This window comes from Neomonachus schauinslandi, chromosome 7, assembly GCF_002201575.2.
Source record: "Neomonachus schauinslandi chromosome 7, ASM220157v2, whole genome shotgun sequence".
In the NCBI taxonomy this organism is placed as follows: Eukaryota; Metazoa; Chordata; class Mammalia; order Carnivora; family Phocidae; genus Neomonachus; species Neomonachus schauinslandi.
This window is the reverse complement of record NC_058409.1, coordinates 66,726,533-66,739,752: the sequence shown is the minus strand read 5'-3', so window position 1 is coordinate 66,739,752 and position 13,220 is coordinate 66,726,533. Positions and strand designations below refer to the sequence as shown.

Below are 13,220 nucleotides of genomic sequence, written 5' to 3'. Positions count from 1 at the left end.
ACTGAAATTAGAAGAAACCACCATTAATCAGTGATGTTACTCTACGGATGAAGGCGTCGTGTCTGCTGTGTTGTAATAACTCCCTAACCACCAGTGTTAATGTAGCTACTACTCAAGCCACTGGATTGTCTTGGGCTTCATTCCCATCCACTCTAAATAACAGTAATACAAACCCTCTCTTATGAAGGGGCAACTCCCTCCAAGAACTGTGCAAGGAACTTCTCTCATGCATTACCTCATTTAATCTAACAATGCTGTCATTAACTCCATCAAACACAGGAGGATCAGGGAGGCGAAGCAACTTGTCCCATGTCACTCAGCTCATTAGTAGACGAGCTAAGATTTGAACCAAGTCTTCTATCATCAGAGTCCAAGCTCTTACCACTTTCCTGAATAAGTTCAGTATTCTTGAAGCCCTTCCTTTATGTAAACATGTAGAGATGGTTCTTGGATCTGCTGGGACCTCCAAATAATCTCTCAAAGCCTACTGTGGAAGAATATGGCCACTGAACCAGTCTCATTTACATCTCTAAGTATCAGTTAACCAGACATAAAAAGAAGAACTCAAACTAGATAAAGTCATGTTTCCTTCTGGTCACAAAATGTGAGATATTAAAGTGCCTATTAAAAGCTCACAGTACATTTTTGAAAAATATTTTTTCATTCTTTTAAGAATATAACCTTCTTCCTTCTTTTTAAATTTCCTCTTACTGCAACTGGAATGTGAATTACTCTTACCTATACTCTGCCTTTTAACAGCTGGGAAGACAGAACAAAATGCTTTGAAAATTAGCTGCTTCTCAGGATGCAGAAAAAAACTCAACTCTATGATTTGACATTATATTAGGAAGAGAAATAAGAGGTGAAACTGAATTCTTTCTCTTACGTAACTGAAACTACTTAGATATAGGTTTAGTAGCATTTCCCTAGTTAGGAAAAAGGATATACACAGCATCCTATGTACTGCCCACAACAATCTCTTAATCCATAATTATATCTTAAGTATCTAGGGCTTCCCTTGATATCTCCTACAGTAGGGCAAACTCAGAGGAAGCAATCTCTTCTTCTACCTACAACTCTACCCAGCCTATTTCCCTTCCTTTCAGCTTCTCCAAGACTACCACTGTTTATCTCTTCTTTTCCCCCTTCTTTCCTGCAGGTAGAGATCCCTTCAAATAAGATTAAAGCACAACTTCTCTATCTCTCAGGATCTTTACCTACTGTACCCGCCTGCTGTCACCAGTAAGATATTTCAACTCCATGAAAATAATTTTTCTCTCTAAATACAAACCAGTCTCACTTTACAAGAACCAAGTCAGCAAAAGACTGATAAAGACATTTATCTAAACAGCATTATAGGAATGAACTGACTTTGATCTCAAAAGTTTTTTTCTTACAATTATAAGGTTGACATCTGTGTATGAGATAGATAATCTGAATCTAGTGAGATCCATCCAAGACTCTAATTCATCAAAAATCCTATTTGAGATAAAATGCACAATAGAATTGTCAATAACTCCTATATGCAACATTTATTTACAGAGGATGATGGGAGGAATGTAAAGAGGAATAAAACCATGTTCTAATTTTCAAGCAGGTAAGAGTCCAATAGTCAAGATAAAATATGCATAATAAGTTTTAACCCTACATATAGCTGGTAACTTCCATAAAAAAAGGTACAAAGTCTTTGTAAATTTAGACAAATAAGAGTTCTAAATGGAGGGGAGCCTGGGTGGCTCAGTCGGTTAAGCGTTTGGCTCTTGATTTTGGCTCAGGTCATGATCTCAGGATCCTGAGATCAAGCCCCCCATCAGGCTCTATGCTGAGCATGGATCCTGCTTAAGATTCGCTCTCTCGGGCGCCTGGGTGGCTCAGCTGGTTAAGCGACTGCCTTCGGCTCAGGTCATGATCCTGGAGTCCCGGGATCAAGTCCCACATCAGGCTCCCTGCTCGGCAGGGAGTCTGCTTCTCCCTCTGACCCTCCCCCCTCTCATGCTCTTTCTATCTCATTCTCTCTCTCAAATAAATAAATAAAATCTTTAAAAAAAAAAAAAGATTCGCTCTCTCCCTCTGTCTCTCCCCCTGCTCAGGTTCTCTCTCTCTCTGTCTAAAAAAAAAAAAAAAGAATTCTAACTAATTCTAATCTAATTCTAATTCTAATTCTAACTAATTCTAATCTAATCTAATCTAATTCTAATTCTAATCTAATCTAATAATAATAAGTAATTAAAATTAATTGACAGAACTAGAGGGTATTATGCTAAGAGAAATAAGTCAGAGAAAGACAAATACCATATGATTTCATCACTTGTATGTGGAATCTAAAAAACAAAACAAATGAACAAACAAAAAAACAGAAACAGACCCAAAAATACAGAGAACAACCCAGTGGTTGCCAGAGAGGGAGGGGGATGGGCAAAATTGGTGAAGGGGAGTGGGAGATACAGGCTTCTGGTTATGGAATGAATAAGTCACAGGGATGAATGATTCAGCATAAGGAATATAGTCAGTGATACTGTAATAGCATTATATGATGACTAATGGTAGCTATACTTGCAGTGAGCATAGTATAACATATAGACTTGTTGAATCACTATGTTGTACTTGAAACTAATGTAGAACTGTGTCAATAAAAAAATAAAGATGTTTTAATTGAAAAAAATTAGTTGAGTTTGAGCCTATAAGGGTACTTAAAGGAGAAAAGTTACTGTAGTGTATAAAAAAGTGGTTATAATGGAAAATAAGTGTGAATATAATAGTACGTACTTAATATTTTATTAATTTTAATTTGAAGAAGAGTGTTAACATACCTGGACATTTATATCTTTGATTAAGTATGTATTCATTTATTAAAGAATGATAAACATTCTTTCTATATAAGTAGGAAGGAGTTAACAAAAAAACTGTGAATAAAATAATCCTTCCTAGAAAAAGTAAGAATTGTACCAAGAATAGCAGTAAAGTATTAGGACCTATGAAACACATATAAATGAAGATGAAAACAAGTCAGAAGTGAAAGAATGCTGGTAGTTGCACACAAGTTGAGAGATTACACAACTGTGTGTTTCATTGTCACAGAAGAGATGAGCTAAAAGAGATGTACTAAGAACACAGATTCATTATCCCATCTCTTATGAGATTAAAGCCTCTAGGTTGCCCTCCTAAATATAACAAGATACTAACAAGGCAGGCATATATTTCTAACATCTCTAACTGACCAGGTCCATATTCAAGAGCAATAGGGCAGGGGCGCCTGGGTGACTCAGTCAGTTAGGCAGCTGCCTTAGGATCAGGTCATGAGCCCAGGGTCCTGGGATGGAGCCCTATGGCTGCTCAGTGGGGAGTCTGCTTCTCCATCTCCCTCTGCCCCTCCACCCCCCTGCTCATGCTCTCTCTCTCTCAAATAAATAAATAAAGTCTTTAAAAAAAAAAGAGAGAGAAAGAGAGTAATAGGGCAATAGTTAATGTAAAGCTGATGCTGCGAAGTTCAAAGAACAAATCACTCTTGAGAAAACACATGGTGTTAAGAAAAATCAACCTGTAAGGCATGAAAATATACATATAATGATCTAACAAGTGAAGTCCTAAATAGATCCCAACCAGATGACCAGCAATCCTCATTTGAAACAACTTTAGACAAGAACCAGGACCCATAATCCCAACAAAGAACAAAGCGGTGATAACCAAGAATATGTAACCTTCTGAAGTAAGTATTATTTCTTTTTTGGAACCAGTAAAATTATTACAATTCCAGGAAGGTGTGAAAATAAGTATTACTGTAACCTTAGAGAAGATCAATATAATTGGTACAGTAATCCTCAGAAAGTGAAAAAATAAGTAGAAAAAATGAAAAAAATCTACAATATTGTTATTTAGAATGGATTTAAGCATAGTTATATGTTTTGAAACAATTGTATTCGTGCATGCTTTTTCTGCGGTTTAAAGTGTTTGGCATGGACAAAGAAACCACGATACTTTTGAACATTCACAATATTATTTCTAGTTTTTGTATTAAATATTTGAGTTTAATAAACTAAGTAGTAGACAAAGAATAAATACTATTGAGTGCTTCTTAGGCATTAAATTATCACATTAGAAAAAAAAAAGGTCACACACATTTACTAAATGACTTAAGCTCTGGTAAGTCGGCAGTGACTAATACCATATGAATAATGCAGATTCCTATGGAATGACAAGGGCATGCTTGTCTCCTAAGTGCCATGTGCAACATGAATGCATAGAAATTTATCCAAATGCTCATCAAGCATGGCCTCAGTGCTTCTTTAGTAGATCAAAACTGAACTCTCTATATATGAATAAAGAATGAGAAAACTTTCATTCTATGGATGAAATCTATGGATATAATATGATTTGGCCAAAACTACAAGTATGATAAGAGCATAACATGAAACATTCAGAGTAATCAGAGATTTTTTTTTTTCCCCAGAGAGATTAATCTGACTGAAAATGACTCAAGGGACCATTCACACAATGAGCACTTGGTCCAGGAAGAATCTTGGAAATGACAAAAAACAGAAATGGAGAAAACTGATGAGCTTTTTTAATTATTGAGATATTACTGACATATAACATTGTATCAGTTTTAGGTGCACAACTGACGAGCTTACTAAAAAATTCATAATGTAATAATTTGTAAGTCCCAAGTCTATTACCCAGGAAAGAGATTTAGATATTATGGCTAGGCGAGACACAAAGGATCTCTACATAACCAATGTGTAAGTTTCAATAAAGTAACTTTAAAATTACTAATTCTAAAGAAATGTAATTAGAAGTTGAAAATACAGCTCTCCTCATCATTTCTTACCTTCCCTGGTTTGAGCTCAATGGTGATCATGCACTTTGTTTGACCCACTGTACAGGTCGTGGTCCCTGACACAGAGAGAAGTTCATCCATCAGGTTCACACCATCTTTCTTGAGCGTGGCGGCTGTTTTGTTAAGTGTGACTCGCCAAAAGACCTTGACATCTTCAAAGGCCCTAGGAACAAAGCAAAACCTATGCAAATGTGTCTAATGCAGAACGTGTCATCACCGTGCTTAAGTGTACCTCTTCACCCAAAGCACAGCACTTCCCTGACCACTGATAATGCTGAAAATAACCAGTTCTCCTCATTACAGTTAAGAAATTAAGGTCAGAGTTTATGTGGCATTCTTCCACCACACTCTATTCAATACTGAATAAGTATTTCTTAAACTACTATGTACCAAGAATGTGGAAACAAATAATACTTTTCTGCGTACTCTGCCTATTGCGTACCAGAAATAATGAGAATAAAAATTATAGAGTACCCCTGCCTTCAAGTAAATGTTCTTCATTTGTCAAGAATTCTTCTAAAGGAAACACATTACTGCTAAAAATGGTTGTTATTATAAAAATAAGGGGCAAGAGATGACCTACATTTCCAGAGAATTTACGCCCAAAATGGAAAAGGTCATTTATATCCATGTACGTGGGTGCATACCACATGCAGTCTGTAATGAGCATTTGGAAGTTGGGTACTGTAGAGTATTAAGTTGCAAGCAAAATTTTGGTACTCCAGGTTTCCCTAACATTAAACAGTTACATAGAGCAATCAGAGAATAGTAGATATGCTAAAATGATGACTTACATAAGCTGACATCTGTATGGTATTTTATGAAGTACAAAATATTCAAGGTGGCCCTAAGTTATACTCATTAACCAACTATGTTAAATCACAGATTAAGAACGAGAGCAAAAAACCCCAAAAAAACAAAAAAAGACGAGAGCATCTGAACAATGACATACCAAATTCCACACTACCTTCTATTAGCATTTCATCCTGTCTTTACCATTTTATGAATCCAAACTAAATACTGTATAGACACAAAGGATGCTACATCTTCTAAATATATATCAACATACCTGTTCGGTTGCCTTGTGACAGTGAGATGCAATCTGCTCTTATCAGCCCCTTCACCCAGCTCCAGTCCACTCTGGGATTCCTCACTGAATCCTACAATGCCATTGTGAAGATCACTCCCTGAGAAGAAAAATGGAGGGTTATAATATACTTCAGACTTTAAAAGATCTCCAGTGCTTCACTCATCTTTCCAGCTCAGATGGTATAAAAATGAGAAATTACAAGTGAGTAGGGGGAGTTACAATTTTTAAAGATCTTTACTAAAAATAGAGTAGAACCGAAATTGTAATATCAAGGTAGCTAACACTTTGAGAACATTAGACTAGAAGAAAGAAAACATCAAATCCTGTATCCCCGCACTGACATACATGCTCATCTCTCTCTGATGAGATTATTTTATATTTGATAGCCCTTTACATTTTACATATGTTGATTGTTTAAAGTTACTATATCCTAATGGAGTAGCAATGCTTTTATTTACTGCTGTATCCTCACTATCAAGAGCAGTGCCCAGCATATTTTAAGTGTTTAAAGAATATTTACTGAATAATGAACTCCATTTAACTGATTTACCTTCCTATAAGAGCATTTCTGTTATGCATTTGTTTATTTGCCCCAGAGAAAAACAGAACTATTAATGAGCTCCTAAGTATCTCTGAGTAAAAGAAACACCTCTGAGCAACATTTCAGGTTACATGCACTATCATACTACAAATTGTGTTTAAAATGGAACAAGCCTAGGGTCCACACTACACTGAAATGGTCACTCCAAATCTTTGCCAGCTCATAAACTGGCTTTTCAGACGAGAGAGATGCCAGTAAACAGTTCCTGCTGCTTTCGATTTCCCAATGCCAGTTTTGCAAAGTGATCCTAAAAGCAATGACCCCGAAGCAATAAGCTTCAAAAACCACTTGTACCCATCATTGTGAAACCTGACTGCTGAAGTTCCAAGGAGACAGAACCTCTGAAGTCAGGGGTCAGGACAAGGAAATAGAAAACCGCCTAACGGTCTCACTGGGGGAGAGACAGTAGTCACCAGCGCTTATTCTGCAGGTTTCAAGTTTGAGTAAATGTGGAACCTATTAATTAGGGACCATTTTGTCCTGGTGTCTCATGTGGGCATTGTTTCCACTAGACTGCCAATCATCATCCTCACCCGTTAATCACTACGATCACTTCTTAGCCCTGCATCAGAACATGCCATCAACTTTTTTCTTCAGCAGTACTTGTTTCCTTCTCATTTTGGTGGGAATTTGGTCTCTCCAAATAGATTACAAACTTCTCACAAGCACAAGTGTTTTCTTTTCCAGTGCGATAGCATTTAGCATGGTTTCTATTGAACCTAATGCTTCCTTTACCACAACTACAATGACTAATTTGATGTCAAGTTTCTAATTAGATGAATCAAGACTTCTAATGTGCTAATGATCAAACCCAAAACTAAATAAGCTATTTTCTCCTGATATTATTTTGAAAGTTTGTTCTAAAATCTAAATGTGAGGGGCGCCTGGGTGGCTCAGTCGTTAAGCGTCTGCCTTCGGCTCGGGTCATGATCCCAGGGTCCTGGGATCGAGCCCTACATCGGGCTCCCTGCTCAGCGGGAGGCCTGCTTCTCCTTCTCCCACTCCCCCTGCTTGTGTTCCCTCTTTCACTGTGTCTCTCTCTGTCATTAAATAAATAAAATCTTTAAAAAAATTTAAAAAATAAAATCTAAATGTGAAAAGACTATGAAGATTAGCTAAAGATAAGAGGAATAGGAAAAATTAATGATGTGGTTAAAAGGGAAATACTATGTTAAAAAGCCAGGAGAGGAGAAGACAAATAAGGAAATGTGGGGTATATGACCATGCAAATGTACTGCAGACGTTGTCAGGTAAATTATATCACATGACAGTAAGAAGTAGGTATGGAGTTGATTATTTATCATCTGTGTGTCATCAATATACCTTATGTAGGGAAGGTAAACGTTTAGAGTACCTACCTCATCAAGGTTCAACTGAGTGCCTGGAGAGTTAGACTGGGATATCCTTGGGATAGGAAGGAGCCTCCAGTAACCATTTTGACAGGTCTGTGCCTCTGCCAAACTAGTGGCTAAACATTTTGACTGTCATTCCAATAACTATAATTAAATATCTATGTCATGGAATGGGGGAGGAGGTTGTCGAGTCTCAAAATAATTTTAATAGAAAAATATAGATGGCATTAAGCTAATGTGAATCAAAATCAGTAAATAATTTGGTCAAGAGAATTAGAATTTACAATACTCAATAAACTGGAGGAACAGGAATAAATAACAATTCTGACTGGTGTAAATTTGTTGGGTAACATAAATGGGATGGTGCTGGGTATAAAAGGAAGTTATGCAATTGCAAAATTATGACTAAATTATTACTGAATGGCTAACATACAATAAAAATTCTAGGAGGAGGCATCAAATCCTAAAAGTGGACCATAAAGGGCGCCTGGGTGGCTCAGTTGGTTAAGCGACTGCCTTCGGCTCAGGTCATGATCCTGGAGTCCCGGGATCAAGTCCCGCATCGGGCTCCCTGCTCGGCGGGGAGTCTGCTTCTCCCTCTCCCTCTCCCACTCCCCGTTTGTGTTCCCTCTCTCGCTGTGTCTTTCTCTGTCAAATAAATAAATAAAATCTTAAAAAAAAAAAAAAAAAAAAAAAAAAAAGTGGACCATAAAGATGTTTATTCTAAAACTTTCTTTTTATAAAAGAGAAACATAAAGAGTAGACACTAAATGATTTCATTGGGTTTCCCAATTGATGGTTGATCTGGGCCATAAATATAGGCTTCATGATATTTAGTTTTCTTTCCACTACATTATTTTATCATGGTGTCATCTGAAACTGTAAAGCACTATATATAATTCATAAATGCTTATAAAAAAGAGCAGAGTAGGTAAGAATCATAAGATGGCCTTGTCAATACTCTAATTAGTGTAAGGTACTGACAAGCTGAGCTAAACCACGTTAAGAAATACAGTATGATTTCAAACGAAAACTACAAACTATCACTGAAACCTTTTATAAGAGGTATGAAGAACTCTAAAAAAATCATTGAATTTTTAAGCTATTATAATATATACACCCAATGGTAAAAAAAAAAAAAGTTATATAAACTGCATTGGTTCAAGAGGAGAACAAAAGAAAATATTTTTAATCTATTTCCCAACATAAAGGAAGAACTTCCTGATAATGAGACTTAGATTTTGGGGATGGATTATTGAAAGTGGTTTAGAAATTCAGAATGAGGTTTCATAACAGGATAGGCAATCATGTGTTTGGATAATTAAATTAAATATTTTCCAGAGGAAGAACATGGACTTATGCATTTTTAAGGTTTTCCCTATATTGTGATAATATAAATTTTATAGATTATTTAACTGGCTCAGAGCTAAGTGACATTTATAGTCCATTAAATTCTAGCTTGGCGCCTCAGAACAACATCGTGAGTTCATGTTATGGGTCTATGCCACAAGAAAACAACGTTTTAATAATAACTATGAGTGATTCAAGTAATTCACCCTCTCAAATTAAATTTAAGACAGAATAATATTATTATAAATTCTGTAGCACAAGCACATTTTTATGTCCATTACTCCAGAGATATACCTGTAATAATGATACTGGCAAAAGCTGCAAATCCACTGTCATCCTTCCCCTTCACGAGCTGTGCTCCCCCTTGGGGGTCTGTAAGAAACACGTAGAAGAATTCTTGCCCCTCAGGCTCGTCGTCATCCAAAATCTGAACCAATACTTTACGTTCTCTTTCTCCATCTACAAAGGTAAGGATAAGAGTTTGTTCTTCAAAATCTTCTTCTTCAGTGGCCCACGTTAGGTTGGAAATCCCATAGATATCATGAAAGGGCAATGCATTTTGTTCCTTCTGAGCAGATCTTTCACCGAAAGTTTTAACTGTTATAGTGACATTGCCCGTAGACCCACCAGTTCTTCGAATAAGAATTTCTGCAGCATTAAATGTGCCATTTCCCACCTCTTCTTCAACATAAACAGTAGGTGGCCCAAGACTAAATATTCCATGGATGGAAACATCTGCAGTCACGGTGGCCACATCAGGCTTCTCAGACAAGGCGGATGTATCAGGAACGGTGACAAGCTTCTCAGGGATGGCAGATGCACCAGCCACCTCAGTAATGTCAACCATTTTGGTGGGCTGTGGAACAGCCATTATCTTGGTTGTGTCAGGGTATGTGGCCAAGAAGTCAGTTTCTACAGGAATGAGAGCTGTGTCAACTGCGACAGCCACAGTTGTCTTAGGGAAAGAAACATCCATTCCTGCTGGGTCATCATTATCCAATATTGTAATCAGTGCCACGCTAAAATCTAGATTCAGGCGTGGTCTCCAATGGGCATCAAACTTTTGTAATCCTTTCATTTCTACTGAAGTTAGATTAATGTAAAAAATTTCTTCTTCCTCGGGAAGCTGATCATTAATGATGATTATTTCAAAATCCACCTCAGGTTGGAATTTTTGAAAAAGCAGTTCCCCATTCTTAACAGGCTCAAAGTCTTCCACGGGCTTTGCACTTCCTGCAGCTGTCTGATAGGAAACTTTAACAAAATCACCATGGAACCCAAACAGTCTTTGGACATACAATCTGATCATCTGTGTCTCCTCTGACACCATGACATTTCTAGAACTAGGGGAAAATTGAAAGACTCCCATTGGTTCAATTTCAGCAAAGGTGAAACCTGATCTGGAAAAAAAAAAAACATGAAAGAACTGATAAAAAGTAGGAATGCCATTGTAGAGGTTCATTTTTCAAATATTTAAGGTGCTTCTCATGAGGGCATCTTAAGGATGGCATGCCCTTTCAAATTCCCTAAAACCCTACTCACTTATTGATGAATATACCAGAACACACGAAATGTAAGAACAGAAGCTGCAATTGTGGGGGGACAAGCCTGACAAGTTGGAGCCCAGGGAAGAGCTTATAGGTCTCTGGTCTGTTTCTCCAGTTTATCTCAGAGAAGCTCTCTGAAGAATCTGAAATATCAGGCTCTCTCTTATGATCAGTACACAAGCAGCCAAAAACTCAAGATCCTGGGATATCAGCCAGATTTCTTATCTACCAGATAGAAATAGTTGTCCCCATTAGATGCAAAATCCTTGCTTCTTCCAGGTGGCCAGTAATGGAACTATTCTCTCACACAATTGTTGCTAAAATTTTACATATGAATTTGAAGAAACATCCATGATTGAGTGATTTATCCTTAGCTTTTCCCTGTGGAGTTTTGTTGGGAGTTAATAGCTTTACCAGAGCTAACACAGGTGGCCCATCAATGGAATTCAGGACACAGACACATTTTCTTTCACAGTTTTTTTTTTTTTTTAATCAGTTCTTTTAATCCTTTAGGAAGGACACCCCAGAGTCCATCACTCTCTAGTGTAAAGCACCCATCACTCAACACATAGCATAGTGGTTAAAAGCTCAGACAGTAGAAGGCAACCTGGGTTCAAATCATGGTCCCAACCTTATTAGCTGTGTGATGCTGGGTCTGTTACATATCTGTGAGTCCTTTCTCCATCTAAAGGGATTAATAATAGTATCCATGTCATATGGGTGTTGTGAAGAGTAATAGTAAACATATATATACATATAAAATATATATAACACATTTATTTCATATATGTACATATGAATTATATATATATATGTGTGTGTATGTATATATAAAATATTTTAAAGCAATGCCTGGTCTAGGGTAAGCACTATAAAACTATTAACTATTGCTGTTGTTAAAGGCACTTAAATTTGTTACCCAGCAATACGTTCTGTGCCCATTTTTTAAACGGCATATGTATAATCTAAAACCATATTTGATTTTGCCAACCAATATCGCCTACACCTAAACATGTATACAAACATACTTGAACACACACTGGTGTTGTCTGCACTTTTCCCCCATTTTCCAAGTAAGTCAACGACAGAAAGATCAAGTAACATTCCCAAAGTCACACAGCAAATAAGTGGCAGAGCCAGGGCTAAATCCATGAATCTGTCTCTAAGGTCTGTCCTCTGCTGTTTTGATCAAGCCCACCCCAGGTATGAGAAAAGTAAATTGCTTCTGATTGGGACATATCTATCTGCAAACATACTGATTTAAATGAAACTCAAAAGAGCCACTGGTACAAGTCACATTATAGCCGATTCTTATTCTTAATCCCTTAGGAAAATGAGGTATGTTTCAGCAGATGTTCAGAAGACAGACTTCTTTAATAATAGTTGACTTTGCCATCACGGTTCTTAGTGGAGATGTTCCTCCGGACCAACACTGCTGAGTGAGAGCTCAGAGAGAACGCTCTTCAAAGCCAGCAGTGGGGGGGTGGCTCTATGAAAGTTGGCCTCCCTCCGTGGCATCTTTGGCATGCAGGCCACGCGTGGCTCTACACTAAAACCGTTTCCGCATCTGCTCCAGGGAAAGCGATCCTTATGTCTTCTTCTGTTTCAACTGATAAATCCCAGATTATTCCTCAGAGACTGTGCTGGGTGAGAATCAAACTGATCTTACCGAAGCTGAGCCCCACCAGGGGCGCTGCTCTGTACTCCCGAGAGGTGAAGAACAAAGGCCTCCGGCCGACCAGGACTGGCAAATGTCCACAGCAAGACTCCTTTCCTTTGTTCTCCATGGGAAAATGAAAGGCTCCCTGAACGGGAATAGGAGAAGGGAAGCAGGGTATTATTTTTGAGTTCTTACACTGGGATTCAACTCTTAAAGTGTAGTAAAATAGAGTCTTTTCCAGAATTCTATGACCATCTACAAGAGGTAATACACTAAAAAAGTTGGGGAGAGAGGTACATGAACTGAAAGAAAGGTCCCTACACCAAAATTTTGCCCTCATTCCCTGTCTGCTCTGCAGTGTAGAGGTCAGGTCATCTAATGCGTACAGCTCACTGACCCTCCCAGAGCTAACGGGAGAATAAAAACACAAAGGAGATGAAGCCACAGCTGCTCTATTATCAGAAATATTCCGGTGAACACGTAAATGAATACAAAGGTGTGCCTTTTTTTGTTGTTGTTGTTACTGTATAAGCCACATTAGGTTTTTAGAACTACTTTTAACAAACTCCTAATATATCAACAGAGTTGGCTGCTTAGTGACCACTATTTCCAAGTGCCATATGAAGTTTTTAATTTGACTGAATAAAGCTTCTCGTTTTTACCAAGTAGACTGGGCAGCTCTGATCACTAAAATATGGGAGCACTGTATTAGAAAACAAATAGTTCATTATCCAAAGTAAGGAAATGAGCCAAGAAAATTAGTGGCCAATCACACATGTATCTCTA

General features: G+C 37.6%; 1 protein-coding gene across 1 annotated transcript in view; it reads right to left on the bottom strand.

The window, feature by feature from the left end:
* ADGRV1 (adhesion G protein-coupled receptor V1) overlaps window positions 1-13,220 on the bottom strand; it is a 521,249-nt gene that overhangs the window by 311,348 nt on the left and 196,681 nt on the right. Inside the window, exons 73-76 of the mRNA XM_044916755.1 lie at window positions 12,444-12,579; window positions 9,522-10,627; window positions 5,904-6,021; window positions 4,826-4,997 (exon numbers count right to left, since the gene is read on the bottom strand). Coding sequence (XP_044772690.1) covers window positions 4,826-4,997; window positions 5,904-6,021; window positions 9,522-10,627; window positions 12,444-12,579 — 1,532 coding nt within the window. The remainder of the gene's footprint in view (window positions 1-4,825; window positions 4,998-5,903; window positions 6,022-9,521; window positions 10,628-12,443; window positions 12,580-13,220) is intronic.